We start from the raw sequence: 23613 nt of genomic DNA on the forward strand, positions 1-23613 counted from the left end.
TTCTGCCACAATGACCACTGCATGCCATGATTATTCTGTGACATTGTGCACTGCATATAGTTATTCTGCCACAATGACCACTGCATGCCATGGTTATTCTGCCACAGTGACCACTGCAAGCCATAAATATTCTGTGACAATATGCACTGCATATGGCTATTCTGCCACAATGACCTCTGCAAGCCATAATTATTCTGTGACAATGTGCACTGCATATAGTTATTCTGCCACATGACCTCTGCAAGCCATGGTTATTCTGCCACAATGACCTCTGCAAGCCATAATTATTCTGTGACAATGTGCACTGCATATTGTTATTCTGCCACAATGACCTCTGCAAGCCATAATTATTCTGTGACAATGTGCACTGCATATAGTTATTCTGCCACAATGACCACTGCAAGCCATGATTATACTGCCACAATGACCACTGCAAACAATAATTATTCTGTGACAATGTGCACTGCATGATATGGTTATTCTGCCACAATGACCTCTGCAAGCCATGATTATACTGCCACAATGACCACTGCATGATATGAATATTCTGTGACATCGTGGAGTGACATGACAAAAAACTAAGCTACTATAAGCTGTACTGATATCAAGATATCATGGCGCATCCAAGTCATGAAGAACTGTGAACATCTTCCGGTGTGACTTCAGATCCTCAAATCAGGCTGCAACTCTCCTCACTCATCTGTATGAACACCCATTTGCCCAATGTCCAGATCTCCCTACAAATATACATTGTAGATATGATCATTTGTAAGATACAATTAGAAAACTCCTGATATCCATGTTTGCGATAGCCATTGGCAAAGTAAAAGTGATTCACATCAATAAATAAGAATCAAATTGCATCATTTTTGGCTCTTGGAAGAAATATGCACCTAGCTTTGTGTGGGTGAAGCAAATCCTTGGAATAGTGATGAGCATGATTAGAGCTAGGGGAAACAAAGACATGATGGAGTCCCCCAAAAATAAATTTGATAATATGATGGTAACTACATTCCAGTACTTCCAAAGTGTTGTATCTGAAAGGAGACTTGTATTATTGGTGTAAATGTATTGACGGCTCCCATCATGCTATCATTTGACCATCTTCCCGAGGCAAGGTTGTTAACTGTCTGCCAAAGTATATTTTCCACCGTTGCTGAACTATGCTGGAATATCGTGGCTAGAAAGTGGTGCCACCAGTGTCTATTACAAATTATGTCCCTTCTATATCCCTCCTATTGACAAATCAGATTCCATCTCCCACATCACTTGCATTTGCTTCATAAAATTTGGGGCAGCACCCAGTCAAAAAGATCTGATTAATAATCAAGATCTATATTGTAAAAAAACGGATCTTGCCCATCGATGAGCATAAAATCATTGGAGCAACTTTATTAAAAACATGAAAAGATTTGGAAAATATCTGCGCAGGCTCAGTTGACAGTACACATGCTTTGCAAATCCTGCAGTCGAACAAAATCCGCACATTGAAATCCATGTTGTTTGCGAACAGGATATCTAGTTCATAGACTCGGAATTCCAGCCAAGTTTCGGGAAGGTTAGAAATTGGACTATTACATGTAACGTCCTTGCCTCGGAAAATGACATTAGACTGGCTCGTTATATTACAATGCAGATCATATTGGTCCTCATATTTACCTACTTTAGGATTGTGAAACATTCAGGGAATATTATCACAGATTTTAGGGATCAACATCAATTCATGAAACACTTACCGCATTTATAGCACTTTCCATACCCTCCATAAAAAGAACGTCTTGATTCTGGCCGCGGGTTAATCAGTTGAGTTCTCCTGGGCTGTCCACCTCTACCATAGCTGGTTGAAGCTCTGGTTGGCCTCACCCTGCTAGTCCCTGGAACTGACGTTGTAGATGATGTAGAGCCCTGACTAGAGGCTGTAGTGGTGGACTGATAACTGCCATCATGGTCAGTGTGTTGATGGGGTCCTCTCCCACCTCTGCCACCATTGTCCACATCCTCATCATCTGACCTTATGATTCTCCTCTGGGCATGGCCTTGTCTTCTGTTATTGCTCCTTTCTCTACTTCTGCTCCTTTCTCTGTCATGACTATTCCTTCTTCTAGTATGTCTAACTGTAGCATGTCTATCATTCTCCCAATCACTGTCGTCACTGCTACTTTCTATTCTAGCTCTTCTTCTTCGTCCTCCTCGTCTTCTGTCTCTCCCATGTAAAGATTCTTCATCATGTGAGTCACCACTGTCCTCATCACTACGCTCATCTGTCTGTTGTCTCCTCTCCTCTTCCCTCCTCCGCCTTCTCCTCCAATCCTCCCTTCTCCCAGTACTCATTGAGCTGTCACTATTGCTGTGTCTGCCTCGTCGATGCTGACGCGTCCTCCTCCTTTCTCGATGCCTCATATCCCTACGTCGTTGTCTTGAGCGAGGACTATGGTCACTGAAATCAGTGGCTGAACTGTCTGTGGAGTACCATGAATCACTGTCTCTCCTGTCTCTCTCAAAATTTCTATTATTTAACGACCAATATTCTTCAGAATAATCTGAGTCCGTAAAAGATGATATTGATGATGTATCATCATGGTGTTGCCAGGGCCGATCATATCGAGTCTGAGGTGGACTTGCAGTTCTAGTTTGTCCTCGTGAAGGCTGGTGGTGTGGAGGATTAGCATCGTCAAATTTTGCTTGTTCATCTGAAAATAACATACATCTTTACGATTAAAATCATTGAGATAATTATGACATGCTGGACAATACTTCCACATCAATGCTTCCAACTACCACACATTATGCTCTATAGCCCAAAGGCTGACACATCAATGCTTCCAACTACCACACATTATGCTCTACAGCCCAAAGGCTGACACATAAATGCTTCCATCCATCACACATTATACTTTATAGCCCAAAGGCTGACACATCAATGCTTCCAACTACCACACATTATGCTCTACAGTCCAAAGGCTGACACATCAATGCTTCCATCCATCACACATTATACCCTATAGCCCAAAGGCTGACTCATCAATGCTTCCATTCATCACACATTACACTCTATAGCCCAAAGGCTAACACATCAATGCTTCCATCAATCACACATTACACTCTATAGCCCAAAGGCTGACTCATCAATGTTTCCATCAATCACACATTACACTCTATAGCCCAAAGGCTGACACATCAATGCTTCCATCCATCACACATTATTCTCTATAGCTCAAAGGCTGACACATCAATGCTTCCATCCATCACATATTATGCTCTATAGCTCAAAGGCTGACACATCAATGCTTCCAACCAATACACATTATACTCTATAGCCCAAAGGCTGACACATCAATGCTTCCATCCATCACCCATTACACTCTATAGCCCATGGGCTGACAACCCAATAGTTACCAAACATCACACATTACACGCCATAGTCCATGGGCTGACAACCCAAAAGTTACCAAACATCACACATTACACTCTATAGTCCATGGGCTGACAACCCAATAGTTACCAAACATCACACATTACACTATAGTCCATGGGCTGACAACCCAATAGTTACCAAACATCATACATTACACTATAGTCCATGGGCTGACAACCCAATAGTTACCAAACATCACACATTACACTCTATAGCCCAAGGGCTGACAACCCAATAGTTACCAAACATCATAATTTAAACAGTGTAGCCTAAGGGCTAACAAGCCAATACTTACCAAGCATCACGCATTATGCTCTATTGTCCAGGGAGTTGACAAGCCAATACTTAACAAACAGCATATATTAAGGATTTCCGATGGAGTATGTAACTGTTTCTAAGAAAGGTCCTTCAAGAATCTATCAGATTTCCAATTGGAGAAAGAAGGCGGTTAGTGCGCATTCAACTGTGCTAGAAGCGCTTATACAAGCCATTTCTACCAAACATCACGTGGTATGCCTTATAGTCCATGGAATGACAAGCCAATACTTACCAAACATCACATATTATGCTCTATAGTCCATGGAGTGACAAGCCATTTCTTACCAAACACCACATATTAAGCTCTTTAGCGCCAGGGCTGACAAGCCAATACTGGCCAAGTATCAATTATTATAATTCTCCTTACTTTTGCGCTCTACTAAAAGAGCTTTCCTGTCTTCCCTCATCTCCTCCCCCAGCTGCTCACACATCTTATCAATGAAGCTATCCAGAACTAAGCTTCTGTTCTTGGATGTGATGTTGGTCCTACACATTGGGCAATTTTTGCTTGTCTTCATCCACTGACTGATACACAGGGCACAGAAGGCATGGGCACAGTTTAAAGATGTTGCCTACACAGAGAAACAATGACTTTGGTTTCAAAACTCCTTGTAGCATTCTGTCTGTACAAAAAACATGTGGGTGGAAAAGGAGAAGTCCAAATGGAAAACATGCCTTGTAGACTTACCATAATTGCTGTAGTAAGTGCCCAATGCATAAAAAATTGACAAAGGAGGTATATTAAAACCGTACTTGAAAAGTTAATTTTGTTGTCAGAGATCAAGTGGTAGAAAACAAATTTAGTTTAAATGAATGCGATGACACTAAAACTGTGGCAATAATGTATTCTTATACACAGCCTATCACTAACAACTGGACATCAGATCAGCAATATAATGTCAGAAGCAAAAAAGCAAGAACAAATCGGGATTCATTGTAATCTTTACATTTGCAATGCTATACAGTCCTAGTTACCTGTACAAACAGCTCATTACAGATACTGCACTGCAGTTCACTGTCCAAAGTATTCTTCACCCTCTCCAGAGACTGCTTTTGCTTCTGCAGCTCCTCCTCCATATCCTTGCCGGAGTTCCTGTTCCCAGATGTCCCGGACCGAGGCCCTAAACCTTCTGCAACACCCACGGAACATTCTGCACCACCCCCTGACTCTGAACACGAGTCTGGTTCTTTGGTAAAACCTGCAGCTACATCATGTACACCACATTTCTGGTCAAAAATGTTTTTCTCAAAATGCTGTTGACTTCTTTTGGGAAATGTCTCTGATACTGATGTCTTTTGAGTTTTATGCATCTTTTTCTGTTGTTGGCCCTTACTGTCTGATGTAGTACTATGGGATGAACTAGGTTTAGTTTGCATTTTACTTGAATTGCTCGCACTTTTTTTCATCCCTGATGTTGATGGTGTAGATGGTTGTTTTGAATTTGGTGTACTAGTTTTATACATTGAAGTAATAGTGCTCGAAGGTAGATGATGGGATGATCTTTGTTGACTGTTTGTTAAATGCAAAGCTCCTTTCTCATACTCTGGATTGAGATAATAAGTGTCCTTTGAGAAATGACTCTCTGACCTTGCTGATATTGCTGAGTTCGTTTGTGGCACCTGGAACAAATCCATGATCTCAATCAGACATGTAACTCTTTTTAATGCCAAATTGAACAAATGTATCCTGATTCACATCTTGGCCATTCAGTACCTGGGAGCATATGGATCTAGGAAGGCCAAAGCATGGTTACTGATGCTAGGCTGACATCACAGGGCATTGTTTCACTGGTGTATCTGACATTAAAATTCAGAAATTACATTATAGAGTATTGTGACGTGTTTGAAAAATTTGTGGTACTGCATTCTGAACGTTGGACAGTACCTGGATTACCAGGACTACAACTGCATGACTCTTTCACTATGATAGTCAAATTTTTTTCACAACATATAACCTATGTCATTGATGAGGTTTCCGCACACTGTTATTTTAGAGTAATATTTCAATGTTGATGTCAAATTTTCGATGTTTATGAATTGCATTAATTGATATTAAGTTTTAAGCAATGACAAAAATGAGGTGCATCATGTTGATTGATTTCTATTTTCCCGTGAATTAGTCACATGACACAGCCCACGTGTCTTTCCTAAAGTTGTATTTGAGCAAGGTGATCATATGGTGTGTTGTTTTAGTATTTCCTCAGAAGAGTCCGTTTTGTTCATCAGTTTCGAATATATATTTCTCTTTTCTGGTGAAAATGAGCAACAGTAAAATGAGATGCAATCATGTGCTCGCTTATAACGGTGAGTTGGGGATAATTGGTCCTTGGTGATAACCGGTCCCAAGCCAGTATGCGTAATTTTGTTTGTTGTTGGGTTTGTTATCATTTTGGTGTGTATTTGTTCACAGCTTCATCTTGTAAGCATAAAGTTGTGAGTCCATATAAAATCAAGTTTATTTGACTATGCCGACCTTACAAAAGGTCCGTTCTGACTACAAATAGATCATGATGTTTCATTTATAGATACAACAACATGGGACTAGTGTGATGAAAGTTGTTTAATACTGCGTATGATATTGGTGCATAGCCGAAAATATCAAGCGTAGGTGAATTCTTGATGCTCCCTACTCTCAAACAGCACAAATGTCATACCCTGTTGCTACGCTGGTGATCTGTCTGGGAGCTGTGCGAATGTGACGTATCGAGCTGAAGCTGTTCCTCCACCTCAGCGAGACTTTGTGACAAGAGCCAGTCATCGTCGTCATCTTCAGCAAAGAAAACTTCCTCCACTTTATCTACTGCTTGTGCCAGTATGCCATCGTCGTCATCATCGCCCCACGGGTCATCCATAGTCTTGAATATAACTTTACTTATGAGTATTCAGAATGAACATCTGTGTCAAATGACGAAACGAACGCAGGACGTAAACAAATGGATTACCTCCCATGAAGTAAAAACAGAGTTACCTTTTCTTAGATCACTCGGGTTCATCGGCTAAGTCCGCTTTCTACACTGAATTGAGACATTCCGATTGTAAACGAAGCGTACTTTGCATTAGAGTTTTCAGAGAGAGCTGTCTTTTATTATAGTGGGAAGTGATAACGAATCAAATACACTGACCTTTGTAAAGTGTCTCAATGATATATGGAAACGAATTCATGCTAAATATTATTAAAATGTACCATGGTAGTATGTCAAGATTGACTTCAATAGGTTTTGTTTTTTATGCATTGCAGATTTACGCAAAGCTGAACACACCGGTTTTCTACAAGTGTTTTAACATTTGTAACTCCATAAATGGAAAAATAACTTCACAGACTGCTTATTTAATCATAAAACACACACAATTGTCGATCATTTTGTATTGTTGTTTACACCGTTGTTTTTTATGGATTAAGAGGTGCTTTATTTTCTCATCATCTATTAAAGTCAAAATAGATTTTCTCATTTGCAGGCATGTGATTGAAGAATGACAAAAAATACTGAAAGAACTTGTCTAATTTGCTGATATTGCAGAATAACTGCACACAGAGCTCAAGATAACTTTTTGAGCTATTGAGTTTCTATTTTAGGGTTTTAGGGTTTCTCAGCAAAACGATTTCTCTGGTGAAAAAGGCACCGCATTTGGCGAAAACGGCTACTATGTGACGGGCGAAAACGGCACCTGTTTTTAATAACGATAAGAACGATTTATGTCGTAGTATATCTGATTTATGTTATTTGTTACATATTATTTCATGTATTTACATGTTATTTCCTGTTTTCCAGTTGTTCACAGATAACTACATACATTCACATATATACAGTTCTTCACAGTTTTCATCTTCATCTCACGTTTACAATATCGGCCCATGTACCACCGAGCATTGTGATAGTAGCTGACTCAGGGGGCTAATTTCTAATGTAAACTTGTTTGAACTTTTCACAATTATTGGTGTTTGCAAACGACCATGTAAGTTTAATTTCATTTATTTTACCAAGGGAAAAAATAGGGTGCCGTTTTCGCCAGGCAATAGTAGCCGTTTTCGCTTGGGGTTATTACATTTTTCATTGGGTAACTGGTATTTTTTCACTCATCTATTCATCACTCTATTGGGTTTTTCCCCAAATTAGCGAACATTTTAAGATTTAAAAAAAAATGAAATAACGTTTTAGATGTATACAGAGACCATATACCGATTGGTATATGGTCTCTGGATGTATATAACTGTTCTAAATATATACGTTTGACTCGGAAAGTAAATTAGTAATTGTGTTTCGGAAATTAGCTCCTTTGTACGCATGCTGAAAAAGCTTCATTGGGTATTTACACGGTTTTTATATATATATATATATTTGAGTTTTTCATTTAATGCATCCGTTTATGTACACATGTAAATTGAAAGTAATGGAGTTTTGAATATTTTTGGGGGGTATTTTACGCAAATACGCTGTAGCTCTGCTAGGGCTGGGATGGGTAACTCGGGTACCCACAGGACTACCCGGACCCGTGGTTAATCACATGATATATTGTTTATTGACAAAAATGATCTAGAACTCTATGGTTACACTACAAGTCACTAATGTTTGCATTTCTTTCTGACTATGCACCCATTCCTTCTGATTTTTCATATGGTTGAATAAAGATATAACTTAATTCAACTTCAGTGTATGAATGACCAGGTTGTTTAATACATGTATCTAAATACGTTTTGCCAGGGCTATTCTTAAAATGTTCCCAATCGGACATTTTTAGACATCTCCTGATACCTACTGTGGGTACCCAGGTAGGGTCGGGTAATAGGGGGGTGGGTACCCGGGTAGTAAATTTGGACTCGTCCCAGCCCTATGCGCTGTGTGCTCTGTGCAACCAGAACCAGGCAAACAAATGACTGAAAGCATGAGGAAAAATCCCGGAGTATGACATGCAATCAGCCAAGTCACTGAGTGATCCATGTCTGTTGACTTGGTTACAAGGCACCGATTCTGCCCAACAACTGTCAAGGGGACATTGTTTTTGCTGACCAGAGGTGAGGTGAAATTGGATTTAACCTTGCATTGAAGATTGTCGCACTTATATAGGAAAGTACATGCACATGTGTGTGCATGTGTGTGTGTGACTGCTTGTAGTAGTGCGACCTAATTCCGGTTTTATAGTGCTAGCTCACCGAGATACCATGCCTCAGTTTAACATGGATACCCCACACAGACACAGCATACTGACTCCAAGCCTACCAGTCCGTTTTATTCCCTAAATGCCAAGTGTCTGGCAGGGTATCAACAAGTACCATCTATTTTGTAAGAGGCGACTAACAGGATCACTGACTTGGTTAATGCATGTCATCGATCACAATTGCGTGGATCGATGCTCATGATGTTAATCACTGGATTGTCTGGTCCAGACTCGATTATTTACAGACCCCCGTCATATAGCTGGAATATTGCTGAGTGTTGCGTTAAACAACAAACCATCTATGACCTGGCTGACGATCGAAACCCCAACCTTTCGCTCTCCAGGCAGATCCTTTATGCTACTAGACTACTGAGGTGTTTTTTCTGACCAAAACTTTACTTTCATACAACAAAAAGTCTCTAAGTTTTTTATGTTATTTTAATCAATGAAACTTTGTGGGAATCAGAAACAAACACATCTGTACATCTCTACATATGTACTCAAGTATGAGGGGATAGTCATAACAATAATGTATTCACAAATGGCAACTGATCTAATCCTTAATGAAGAAAATACAAACAATAAATTACTTTAAGAAAAAACCAAATTTGTGCGCTACAATTGCCTGGCTTATATGGGATTCACAAAATGGTACTTTTCTTGCTAAATATTCTTTTTTTCTCAATCATAAAACTTCGGGGGTGAGGTGAAATGGGGTTTAATGTTGCATTCAAGATTATTGCACTTATATAACAACATGCATGTATATGTGCATGTGTGTGGCTACTTGTACTGGTCCAGACTAATGCCAGTTATGAAAGTGCAAGCCCACTGGGATACCCCAGTCACACATGGTATACTGTCCTTAAGCCGACCAGTCCTTGTTTTATTCCCCAAATACCGAACGCCTGGCAGGGTAACAAAAAGCAGTCTGCGACCTTACCAACTAGTCCGAAGCCCTAGTCTAGCAAAATTCTGTTTCGGTCTAGTAATATCAGCTAATAACACGATAACACTAAAATCTACTGAAAATGATGTCAAGAGATGTCTGTGGGCAAGTCAACTAAAAAGCACAGACTTAAGAAGTACTATCATTTTACATCTTTTGGTACGACATGGACGGGGATCGAACCAGTAAACTTCCGCTCTCCAGGCAGATGCTCTATCCACTAAACAGCGGAGACTGGTTGACCAAACTTGGGATTTCAGTACATCATATATTAAAAATAATACTCTGAAAAGCCTCCACTACACATACTATTACACAGACATTTACAGAGAACCTTCTCTTTAGTTGATTCTCATCTGCATTCTATTAACCAGGCAGTGGATGATGTTGCTGAATCCTTAAGTGACACCATTTCTGTCTCACAATTCTCAATACAGGATTACAACAGAAACTAATGCCAACAATTACAACTTTACAAAAATTATAATAAGCATTGTGTTCTCAGATTCTCAGAAATCCAACTCTACATAACACCTACAAATCTGAAAACAAAAACTGTTTCTTCTCTATACTGTAAACTGATGTGAGTAGGAGTCTCATTTTTAAATGTGTATAACAGTATTTTGTCTTAAGAGAGAAGAAACGAAATACTGTCTTGCCTGACAGCAACTGTTTTCTACTTTTACAATTATAAAGCACAAATATGATTATCATAAAAAACTACAAAATGGGTGTTCACTAATCAAGTCTAATCTTTTCCAACCATTTTCAGATCAACATAGATCTAACCATCATAATAAAAAAATAAACATCAGTAAAAGAACTGAAGCCAAGTATCTGTTAATAATTTCCCTGAAAATAATTGTTACCTAACAAAGACAATCAATGAATGGTACAACCTATTATATGTAGATAATAATATGTAGATATAAATATTCTTATTATGCCATCAAACGGTAGTAAAACTTCCCCATCATTGCTGTGTCATACACCTCCTAGCTCATTCTAAACTTCTCTCAAAATCACAGTGTTTGGAATCGAGACAATAATGGCTTTGCACTGACTTCAGACCAAATCTTGGATTATACCCCAGATCCTGACATGACTTAGGGACACCACTCTGCACATCAAATTGCAGCACAATCAGTGAACAAGACATAAGAGTCTTACAAGTAACAACTTGTAATGTGTGTGAAAAGTCGTACGAAAATATGCTATTTGAAGGGGGCGTGGCCTAAATCCAAATGTCTGATTGGTATTTTAAATTTTCCGGACCCCTGCATAAGACACCACACTCTTGACATGAATCAGTCCACAAACACAATAAACAAGGAAAGACCCTCTAAATATGTCTTTAACCTTCATTTTTTTACAATGATACTATTGCTAATGAGAACAGTAATGCCTTTCAATTCAAGAAATTGATTCAAGCTTGTGAACCTTATCATATCAGAGATACCTGCTAAAGCTACAATGAACCTGAACGCAAACAATGAATGCAACAGGAATCTATTGTAGTCCTGACTGAACATGTTTCACATGAAGGATGTATGTCTCGCGGCATCATATTCCAACTTCCCTGTATCTTTTGGACATACCTATGACACTGACCTCATGCTGATAGATGCTTAGGATACCAGGAACACCTGACACATGATAAAGAGTTGGTATACAAACTGTATGTTTGTCCAGATAATCACAAGGACAGGGTCATAAATAGGATGCAAAGTAGTAGAGCATTCAATTGACTGAATGTAAATTATATATATTTGTTTTGCAGCTAATAACAGTTATCTTATCCATCCATACACTCTTATTCTTATCATTTATAATTATCACAATCCTGTTTTCCAGTACCCCCTTTTTCCACTTTTAGTAGTTACAGCTTATTTACCTACCTACACAGTATTACGCATGCGCATGCTCATCGGTCTGATTTGCTATTTAAAGAATTGATCACATGACCTCTGCCTTGTTCAACTTTGTCCTGTCGCCATTGTTTTTAACTCCCGCCCACCCTCCCATATGAGGAGGCAGATTTGGCAGCATTTATACATCACCTCAGCATTTATACACCACCTCAGCATTTATACACCACCTCAGCATTTATACTTCACCCCATGGCAACACTCACATGGAGTGAACTAAGTATCCCCCAAGTAGTACATGGCACATAGCTTGGATGGTCCGGGTCCACGACCCCAGGGCACACATTCCAGGGATAGTCCGGGTCCACGACCCCAGGGCACACATTCCAGGGATAGTCCGGGTCCACGACCCCAGGGCATCATATCCCACGAGATAGTCCGGGTCTTCGACCCCATGACAACGCATCTCGGGCTATGGTCCTATACTACCCTACCTTTAAATGCAACCGAGTCTGCCTCCAAATTTTTGCCAAATATCATATTAATGAATAAATTTATTCCCTTTACTCCTTCTTGTGTTGTTACTGCACAAAGTAGTCAAACAACTACTGCCATGAGATACAAACTGTCTAACAATGTAATCCATTTCAATTTTGTCAGAAAATAAATACAGCATACAATTTGTATTAAATGGCTGTTTTATATGGAAATATAGTTAGCAGTGCTTGATTATTTTCCAGGTGTATACATCTCACAAACCAGTAACCTTCACTGTTCTAGATTTCATAAACTTGGGGATGAAGCAATTCAGAATGTATTGACACCTATTCAATAAAGCAGTTTTGTAATTTGTGTACAATTCATCCTGTAATCATAGTACAGAGCTTTTATACATGAGGGCAGGGAGGGCTGAACCTTAATATTTGCCTCCATAAGTAGTAGCTGTGCCTTGGGACACTTACCTGGAAGTGTTTAGAAGTTCTTTGATGTTATCAATTATTGGTAACATTCGCCAGAAATCCTCTTTCTTGAAGCATCAATATTTATACACATGCAAATGTTACAGGTAATCGGATATGATAAAAGTCAATTTATAACACCACGACTAACTCTTTTATGCTGAATTATACTACTCCACTTTTAACAGGGATATATCTATCGTTCAACGATAGACAAAACCAATTTTCATAATATGTCAAGTATTGAATGACAAATCTGATTATCCCTATCAAGGCTGAGGAGTATATTTACAGCACCATAACACAATTACTGAACAAGATTTTTGAAATCACAAAATGCAAACCTTTTTCTCTGAAACGTTATCTGTGTGATCAGATAGAACAGTGTCCCAATACCTATACCATCTGCTGTTTGTACATGCCTTGTACATGTAGATTCTTTTAATGCTTGAACGCAAAGCTTTGCAGATGTATATGCAAAATAATAGGTGAACACAGCAACAATCTCACAAAGAGCACTGTCAAAGTAAATCCATTAACTGTCTATGTGCAAAGACAATCAAACTGTAACCTGAATGCCAGGCCATTTCAGCGATGGATGGACAATCCTGTTAATGCCACAAGTTACACTGGATTTGTACTCCTGTCATCTCAACTGAACGCCTGTCTTGAAGTGAATATCAGTGAGATCAGCTAGGTTAATAGATATTCATCCCAAAGATACTGTCATCTCAACTGGATCAACTAAGAAGACAGTATTTTTATCATCACGACCATACATGTCCATCTTGAAGCAACCATTTGTCATTATCATAGGTCAATGTCTTCAAGGTTTGAACTGTTGAAGCCATGACAAATCAACAAGAATGTTCTGGTGTAGGCAGTAGTCCACTCATCTCGGAGTTGTCATGTTCCTGGCTTTGGGGTACCAGTACCTGGAGTACTCAAGCAGATCTTTAGTTTGGACATCCATTGGCCCAGTGACCTCGTCTTCCTGTGAATGAAGCACAAGTCTGTGAACTCCGCAATTGGGCAATAAAGAACCCTTGATAGATACTCACTGCCAAAGGAAACAGAACCATAAAAACATATAGAGAAGTATGTATATAAGAACAGGTGTGTGCCACTTAATGACAAAACTAACAATCAGTCATGTGTTACCACAGAATGTCTTTATTCTTAACACAATATGCTGCACATGATTTCCAAACTTTACATGCTAATCCTACATGAGACAAATGAAATGGTGCATCTCGAGTCATGAATCTATGACGTGAGATGTTATGCTTTCATGAGCGCCAGTTCGTGCAACATCACAGAATGTTCGTTTGTGTATTGAACCCATCAAATATCTTTTGAATATGTGTAATTCTTCATTTATTTACCAAAATGTGTGGTGTTTATGTTTCTTTTGGTGGTTCGTATACTAACAACATAAGATTTCTGTGACTATACCCAATTTTTGTATTTATCATTCAGGTATTTATGTCAAGCACATGACTCTCATCGTCTAATTTCTGCTTCAAAGACTTCAACAGTTTGGTATCAAGTTTGAATGAAATGACCTTATACGTAACCCAAAGTCTGATTCATTATTGTCTAAACTCATGTTTCCACACTCGAAGTTCCTTCCCAGCGAGTGACACTTTGTTTACCTTCCCAGTATCATCGCTGCAACCACTCAAAGTTCCTTCCAGCGAGTGACACTTTGGTTACCTTCCCAGTATCATCGCTACAACCACTCGAAGTTCCTTCCCAGAGAGTGACACTTTGGTTACCTTCCCAGTATCATCGCTGCAACCACTCGAAGTTCCTTCCCAGAGAGTGACACTTTGGTTACCTTCCCAGTATCATCGCTGCAACCACTCGAAGTTCCTTCCCAGCGAGTGACACTTTGGTTACCTTCCCAGTATCATCGCTGCCACCAGTGGGCAAGCGACCAGTAGCAGAATCTTGAAAAATGTCCCTCAAACCCCAAATGCAGTGACATTTATATTTTTGTGTATGTTCTATGGGGATGCTATATAGTGAACTGGGAAAGATTTACGACTGATTTACAGTTTCCCAGATTAATTTACATTTACTTTGTCAAAATAGATTTTTCAGATTTGGACATTAATGGAAAAGCACCCAACTTCCCCCTTACATTCTCACACTACCAATTACCTCGCAGTTGAAATGAAATAGAAATTCAAATTGACAAAGACAGAAAAACGTTGAGAGAAATGAGTAATATGCAGCAGGACAGTCATGACTTCTTTCTTACGGTCAGTCGGTAGCAACTCATGCATGGTTGTAGGCTGCCAAGCAAAATGGAGAGCTCTGCAACCTGACTGTCACAGTGAGGAGCTTGCCAGTGCTCAGAGTCTGACTTACCACAGGAGTAACATCTTCCGTATCCCCCATAGTAGGCGCTGCCGGCACCTTCCTCTGAGTCACTTGTCTCAAGAGATGGAGAACTGTCACTGTCACTGTCACTGTAGCTGTCACTCTCTATAACTATTGGTCTTGCTTTCTTCCGACCTCGTGAAGGTCCTGCTGCGTCTGTCTGGTGGTCAGCATCCCATTTCGCTTGTTCAGCTGAAACAGGTAGAAAGGATTCTGATCCCTCATCTAATGAAAGTGCAGAAACACTTTACAAAACTCCCATTGTCTTAGACATAGGGGAGCCTGATTGTGCGGCCTTTAGCGTAGTCCTCTTTCTCTTAAAAACAGACCCATGTTCCTTTAAGATGATTAGGAACACCTGTCATTTTCATGTCTTTCACACTTGCATCTGAAGGTAGTAATTATAGCTTCTGATAGTTTTTTTGATTAACTTCATTTGTCCAACTCCGTACAATGTCCTCGACAATCGCAACAACTAGAGTGTTGGTCCTGTGCACTTGCACTTATCACACACTTTCTCTTTCTTAGTATCCATGCTGAACCAAAAAATACAAGATATTATTCTCCTAAAAAAAACCCCGTCTCCATACAAGATTGACAAGAGAGAGCATGAGTGAGCTGGGTACATCACGTGACTACGGCTGGGATGTGTTTGGGTAAGGCAGTTTTTTTAAGCTAGAAACTTGTTTTAGGATTGTTTCCACACAAGGATTGGAGAAGAAGAAAAAAGTGTGTGAAAGAAAGATAGTACGAGATGGCATAAAAATAACCAATACTGAATCTGAGATTCTCACAGGTGATTTGAATCAATGTTTTGTTTCAAGTATAGATTTGTGAGTTAGAAACACTTGAAACAGTAGTTGGAAAAAAAGTGCATCTCTGGTTTGGCAACACCTTGTCTGAACCCCAGAAATAAACAAGATATAACAGTATGAGTACCCTAAGAACTGGACTATGTGATACAAGCAGATGGACCTGATGTGCAGTCACTGATGACAGAGTTGACGTAGGGATTTCTTTATTCTTTCAATGCAATATTGTTACAGAAGCTAGTACCCCAACCAACAAGTCCATAGCACTGCATTTAATAAATAAAGAAGTTGAAATATGCAAGTCAACTCTTCTATCTTCATTGACGCATCTAATACGCCACTTAAAGATGTTATCTGTAGCCATTGCTCACCCACCTTTCCGCGTCTCCACAAGCTCCTTCCTCCTCTCCTTCAGCTCGTCCGTGAGATGTTCCACCATCTTATCAATGTAGCTGTCCAGGACGATGGATCGATGGTGGGCTGTGACAGGGGCTCGACACACAGGACAGTCCTTCTTCCTCTCCATCCACTGGTTGATGCACAGCGCACAGAATCCATGGGCACAGTTCAGTGAGGTCGCCTAGAGGCATAATTCAGATGTACAACAGAATCTGTTGATAAGATATTTATTTCAATTTTATGAATTTACTAGAAATGGTATTACAGATTGGTACTTACACCAAATAAAATCTTGTGTGAGTGAGTGAGTGAGTGAGTGAGTGAGTGAGTGAGTGAGTGAGTGAGTGAGTGAGTGAGGTTGAAAGCCGCTTGTAGCAATATTCCAGCAATAACACGGCGGGCACCAGAAATGGGCTATACACATTGTAACCATGTCGGGAATTAAACCCAGGTCTTCGGCGTGATGAGCGAATGCTTCAACCACTAGGCTACCTGACCCCCCCACCACAGGGATAGGCAGAAACTACCACATTCAGATGATAACCTTAATGATTTTGAAGACAACAATTCTATAAATGACAACATTCTTCATCAGACTAGTCTTGTGTAAGACATGATCCGTGCATATCCAGGGATTACCTGCACAAAGAGCTCGTTACAGATGCTGCACTGCAGCTCGGACTCCATGACGTCAGTGAGGTTGGCTAGAATATCCTCCCTGGTTTGGTACGTCGACTCTTTCTGCTTTTCATTCTCTGCCACTGTATCCTTCAGCTGACTCTCCAGCATCTTCTGCTTCAACTCCTTTTCTGTGATGACTTTCTCCAGCTGCTCCTGGGGACATGCAACACTACACATCAAACAGGAGCCATGGCTGCATTCAGTCGCCATCTAGTCACTGCATTCAGTCATCATCTAGTCACTGCATTCAGTCACCATCTAGTCACTGCATTCAGTCACCATCTAGTCACTGCATTCAGTCACCATCAAGTCACTGCATTTAGTTACCATCTAGTCACTGCATTCAGTCACCATCTAGTCACTGCATTTAGTTACTATCTAGTCACTGCATTCAGTCACAATCTAGTCACTGCATTCAGTTACCATCTAGTCACTGCATTCAGTCATAATCTAGTCACTGCATTCAGTCACCATCTAGTCACTGCATTCAGTCATCATCTAGTCACTGCATTCAGTCACCATCTAGTCACTGCATTCAGTCACCCTCTTTCGTTCAGTTACGCCAGACGCAGGATGCTGAACAAAGGCCATGACTTAACCTCACTTGACTGTCAGTCAGATCAGCGAAAACATTATGGACCGTATATAAGTATCCAGCTCATCATCATTAAAGGGGACACAAGTATACAAGCACCTAGCTCATCATTTGTCTAGGGGACAGGTACACAAGTATCCAGCTCATCATCATTAAAGGGGACACAAGTATACAAGCACCTAGCTCATCATTTGTCTAGGGGACAGGTACACAAGTATCCAGCTCATCATCATTAAAGGGGACACAAGTATACAAGCACCTAGCTCATCATTTGTCTAGGGGACAGGTACACAAGTATCCAGCTCATCATCATTAAAGGGGACACAAGTATACAAGCACCTAGCTCATCATTTGTCAAGGGACACACGTACCCAAGTATCTGATGCATCAAGAGTCAAGGGGACACATGTACACAACTATCAAACTCATCACCGGTCTAATGGACACATGCACATGAGTATGCAGCTCCTCACAAATCTAGCTGACATACAGACACGAGTATCCAGCTCATTATGAGGGCCAATCTTCCTACCTTCTGTTTAATGAGTTCCTCCTCGAGCAGTTTGTCCTTCTCCTCCAGGGCCTTATCCATCTCCTGCTGCAGTCTTTCCTGAACCCGCCCCTTCTCCTCCAGGAGGTAGTTGCGCTGGTTCGTCAGGTACTCCGTCAAGCGAGCCTCTCGCTCCTTCAACTGGGTCTCCAGCTCAGCTTTCATCTTACCCTCCATGACCTGCTTCTCCTTCTCCAGTGCTTCCTAAACCAACAACCACTATTCTCATTGAGGGTAATTCATATCATGTGCTGGACCAATTTACCCAACATGCTTTTTAGATCCCCTGTCTCCTGGTCCACTCCAACACATGGGTTCCCTGTTTACTGAGTAGTTCACAGTCCACTCCAACACAAGGTGTTCCTTGTTTACTGAGTAGTTCCCTACTACACTCCAAAACAATGTGTTTCCTGTTTACTGAGTTCATATTCCACTCCAACACAATGTGTTCCCCTGTTTACGGTTGGTTGGTTGGTTTGTTGTTTAACGCCGCACTCAGCAATATTCCAGCTATATGACGGTGGTCTGTAAATAATTGAGTCTGGACCAGACAATCCAGTGATTAATACCATGAGCATAGATCCACGCAATAGGGATCGATGACATGTATCAACAAAGTCAGTGAGCCTGACCACCTGATCCCATTAGTCGCCTTTAAAGACAAGCATAGTCGCCTTTTACGGCAAGTACAGGTTGCTGAAGACCTATTCTCCCCCGGAATCTTCACGGGTCCCTGTTTGCGGAGTATACACTGATACAATGTGTTCCCCTACCTGTTTACTGAGTAGTTCTTCCTTCATCTTTGACTCCTTCTGCTTGAGCTGGTCCAGGGCCGCGGCCTGACAGACACGTTCCTGCTTCTCCTGCTCCAGCTGTTCTCGCATGTGTTCCTGTTCTTGTTCCTTGGCCTTCAGCTTCTGCTGCATCTCCTCCAGCTGAGCCTTAAACATGTCCACAGTAGCATCCTTCTCTTTCTGGTGGGCCTCGAGCTTCAGCTTGTAGGACTTATAGGGAGAATCTGACAACCAAAGAACATCTAAAAGTAGGATTCAAGAACACTAGATGATAAATCCACTAACTCTGGAACTATACAAGTCATGATTTGTTTGTTTGTTGTTTAACGCCGAACTCAGCAATATAATGGTGGTCTGTAAAATAATCAAGTCTGGACCAGACAATCCAGTGATTGACATCATGAGCATTGATCCATGCAATTGGGACATGATGAAATGCATCAACCAAGTCCGCGAGACTGACCACCTGATCCCCTTTTAAGGCAAGCATGGGTTGCTGAAGACCTATTCTACCCCGGATCTTCACAGGTCATTTGTCGCCATTTGGCTGAAACATTGCTGATGTGACTATATATATTAACTCACTTTTATGAGTCTTCAATAAGTACAAATAAGTGCAAATGAGTATATCCTGGGTTTGAATAAAGCATAGAAAAATAACAATATTCATGAAATCAAAACATAAGGCTCGCTACATCTTCCAAAGAGCTCAAACAAACTGAAAAAATCTGTATCTATACTCTTATCACTACAGGGTTTAAAATTAGCATAAGTCCGCTTGTCCGAAACTAATGATATTCAGGAAGGACTTGCGACATTTCCTCATGGACTGCCCATCTTACCACTAGGTTGTTGTTGGTTTCTTGTTTAACGCCGCACTCAGCAATATTCCAGCTATATCACGTCGGTCTATAAATAATCGAATCTGGACCAGACAATCCAGTGATTGACATCATGAGCAACAACCATAGCAATTGGGATCGATGACATGCATCAATCAAGTCAGCATGCCTGACCGCCCAATCCCGTTAGTCACCTCTTACGACAAGCTTAGTCGCCTTTTATGGCAAGCATAGTAGATGGAACAAGAAGCATATAGATTCCAATTTCTAACCCTGCATTACTATAATTTTACTTTCACTTTTAATCCAAAATACTCAAAAAAGCAAGATTTTGCCTTCAGGTCATTAATGTAGAGATCTCTACTATCTGTCACAAACCTGGCATACATCCTTGTGGGTTGGAGATTCTTTCGGCTCTACTGACTTGTGGACAGTTTTCATCTTTGTTGGTTAGATTTGTAGATGTTTGGTGCACCTTAAGTCTCTTCTTGGCTGGATTGTTTTCTTCTGTAGAATCTTTCCTGTTTCTCTTGACTTTTAAGGAAGCATGAAACTGGAAGATGAACTCTGCTGGCTGTCCTGACTTCACTGGAATACCCAGCTGCACCCTGTCCCCATCCTTCAATATGTACGAGACTTGGGCGGTCAACTTCTTATCATTTACATACACACCATTCAGGCTCTGAAGATCATAATCATAAGGAGGTGAGGTGAAACTGGGTTTAATGTCGCATCCAAGAATATTGCACTTATATAGCAACGTGCATGTACGTGTGTGTGTGTGTTGTGTGTGTTGCTGCTTGTACTAGTCCGGACTGATGCCGATTTATAGTGCTAGCTCACTGAGATACCATGCCGCACTTTAACATGAATACCCCACTCAGACACAGTATACTGACTCCGAGCCAACCAGTCCTTGTTTTAACCCCTTAATGCCGAGCGCCAGACAGGGTAACAACAAGTACAATCTTTTAACGTCCTTTTGCATGACGGGGCCGGGGGTGGAAGCCCGGACCTTCCGCCCTCCGGGCGGGCGCTCTACCACTAGACCACAGAGGCGGTCATAATCTTAAGGACCATGCAGTGCTTGAAGTTAAGGATCTAAGTCAAGGGGCCTTGTAGTAACCCTAAAGTTGAAAGTTTAGTAAAATCTAAATATTTTTTACATTTCTATACTTATCCTACATTACTCCTTAATGCATTAACAGCTGTTCTGACAGGAAGATGAACTGTGTGAGATCCAGCTGCCAAAGAAAAAATTTGTTCCAACCAGAAGAGGCAGCACCCTTGCACAGTCGGCACGTGACCCAGAAGCCATGACATTACATTAAGGAGTTATGCAGGATACGTTAAAAAATATCAGAAATCTGAGTATTTCGTTTATTTATCTAATACCTGATTTTAACTTACAATAACACTGTTCCTATCACTTTGTACTTTAATAATAATACTTGTACCATGTTGTATAACAATACTTGTATCATGTTGTATAACAATACTTGTACCATGTTGTATAACAATACTTGTACCATGTTGTATAACAATACTTGTACCATGTTGTATAACAATACTTGTACCATGTTGTATAACAATACTTGTATCATGTTGTATAACAATACTTGTACCATGTTGTATAACAATACTTGTATGACATTGAACAGTATTATACTAATATAATCATGCTGTACCTTGTTGTCTGTGATGCTCCATGTACTGTCGGCCTGTTTCTTTAACACAGCGTGACATCTTGACACCATTACCGACAGGAGACAATGTGTGACCTCAGGAGACCGACCAATAGTAACCTAGCAACATAAACTTTTTGTTTTGTTTTGTTTGTGGTTTAAGGCCGCACTCAGCAATATTCCAGACATAAACAATGATAGTAGCAACTATATGATAAACTACATGTAAGACATTTAGATCCATAGAGTGTCTTTGAAAATGTTGTTAAAAAACATCAGAAAACAAGTTAAATTACAGTGAAAGCATGGAATTCATTTTTGTTTAAGAAGATTTTGTGTTACCGTCCCAGGTGCATCTTATTTGAAAATAAGATCCAATATCAACACACTGAATGAAAATATTTCAGTATACATGTATTAAACTTTGAGCAAGTCTGGTTTAACAGTGCTTAAAAACTAGAAACATTATCAGGGGGAATCTAGGGTTCAAACCCACGATCACTGGTATATGGCATATCCAGGGATGAGAACGAATATTTTCCTTTTCAGCTGAAACTTCTTTGCAATGGAACATGGTCCATAATTTAGGGGTGCTTCTTGGGGTAGCTATCAGATTTTAACAAGTTTGTGGTCACTAAAATTTGTGGATCCGCGTAAGATTCTCACCCCTGCATATCTAAAGGACTCATTTCTGCACAGCAAACCACAGCTCCTTAAACAACGGGGCCACTCATGCCCCTACAGTTTAACTTTCTGTAAACATGTTTTCACTGTACATGCTGTAGTTTCTAAACTATAACTAATGTACACAAACATAACTGCAATGAAAACTGCTTTCTACATAACACTTACAGATGTGCTTCAGAAAAATTCATTTTCCTCTGTCTGCCCACCTTTTAATTTAATTACTACTAAGTATTCAGTTTTATCATAACTTCTCATAGATTTTAAAGCAATCGTTTGCAATATTTCAACTGAATCAAGACACAATTTGTCTCTTCTTTTACCAACAAGCGTTTAACGTTTTAATGTGTGTCTGAATGTGGGCAGGTCACTTGAAGATGGGCAGGCAATATTAATGTTGGGTTTTATAATTATTTTAAACACTGACTGCAAAGACCCTAAACTTTCATGCATTAATGACAATACCCATGAAAATCCAGGTAAAAATTAGTAAAAGGCGACTATGCTTGTTGTAAGAGGCAACTAATGGGATCGGGTGGTCAGGTTGGCTGACTTAGTTGATGTTTGTCATCGTATCCCAATTGCGTAGATAGATGCTCATGGTGTCAATCACTGGATTGTCTAGTCCAGACTTGATTATTTACAGACCACCATCAAATAGCTGGAATATTGCTGAGTGCGGCGTGAAACAACAAACAAACAAACTAATATTACAAACTTAAATCATCACTAAATGTTGTATGTAAAGTATGAAATGTGGAAAAAAAATATAGTTGTCAAAGGGCCAGTATGTGTGGTCACTGGAGCAAGAAACTTCACTCGCAGAAAAGGGCGAGCAGGACTGAGTAATCTTGGGAGCTATCGGCTACAGTTTGAAAACAATGTTTCTAAACAGTCGACATACTGGTCCTCAAAAGTGTCTAAATTCCATCAATTTTTGGTTCTGGTCAGATAAGCAAGGAAATGTTGTTTTAATCCACTTTAAAACACATCGGGGGACCTAAAATTAATAATTATATGTTGAGTAAGCAAGACAGGTCTGTAACCGAAAGGGTATTGATTCTTGTACTTGACTAGATCTATGAATATTGAACACTGTGATCGAAGTAAAATCGAGTACAAGAATCAATGTCCTTTTGTTGTGACTACAAGTTCCTTACTGTTCTGGCGAATTTACATGTAAACTCACAAATCATTTCACATATCTAATGTCAATGACAATCGTTTAAAAAGATCACTCATGTAATATGTAATATATTGAACTTATGTCCTTTGGAAAGATGCTTATGTTTATGGAGATGATAAACATCCGAATACTTGCCGAATCTAAGCGTTTGAAAATTACCTGATCTTTCTCTAACAGCAAATATTTATATTTCTTAATGTTATCTCCTTGTCTCACTAAACACGGTAGATGCTGTGCCATTGTTAATTGATTTTAATCATCCACGAGGCTTGTAAATATGGGCCCCTAAGTCTGTTGTAAAAACAATAAGCAGAGACAAGCTTAGACAGCCTGC

The 23613-nt window shown here is 40.0% G+C and overlaps 1 protein-coding gene across 1 annotated transcript; it reads right to left on the reverse strand.

Annotated features, from left to right (window-relative positions):
• LOC139443782 (trichohyalin-like) lies at positions 1–23606 on the reverse strand. Its single transcript, XM_071224699.1, has 15 exons — positions 23439–23606; positions 21413–21529; positions 20103–20406; positions 18862–19106; positions 18071–18292; positions 16902–17096; positions 16239–16443; positions 15040–15243; positions 13631–13657; positions 11448–11482; positions 6388–6615; positions 4709–5353; positions 4101–4305; positions 1737–2690; positions 1–737 (listed from the first exon to the last, which is right to left on the reverse strand). Exons 1-15 carry the CDS (start codon positions 23517–23519, stop codon positions 697–699), a joined length of 3708 nt encoding a protein of 1235 aa, XP_071080800.1. The 5' UTR covers positions 23520–23606; the 3' UTR covers positions 1–696.
• Between the last annotated feature and the right edge of the window lie 7 nt (positions 23607–23613).

This window comes from Haliotis cracherodii, unplaced genomic scaffold, assembly GCF_022045235.1.
Source record: "Haliotis cracherodii isolate W230 unplaced genomic scaffold, xgHalCrac1.p SCAF_5, whole genome shotgun sequence".
NCBI classification, from domain to species: Eukaryota; Metazoa; Mollusca; class Gastropoda; order Lepetellida; family Haliotidae; genus Haliotis; species Haliotis cracherodii.

Excerpts from the sequence above, each read along its gene's own strand:
- LOC139443782 (XM_071224699.1), bottom strand. The coding sequence starts at position 23,519 with ATGGCACAGCATCTACCGTGTTTAGTGAGACAAGGAGATAACATTAAG. Across the intron at positions 15,244-16,238 it reads GCTTGTGGAGACGCGGAAAG|CTGAACAAGCGAAATGGGAT; the intron begins GTGGGTGAGCAA and ends TACCTGTTTCAG. Across the intron at positions 13,658-15,039 it reads CGGAAGATGTTACTCCTGTG|GAAGACGAGGTCACTGGGCC; the intron begins GTAAGTCAGACT and ends CTTCATTCACAG.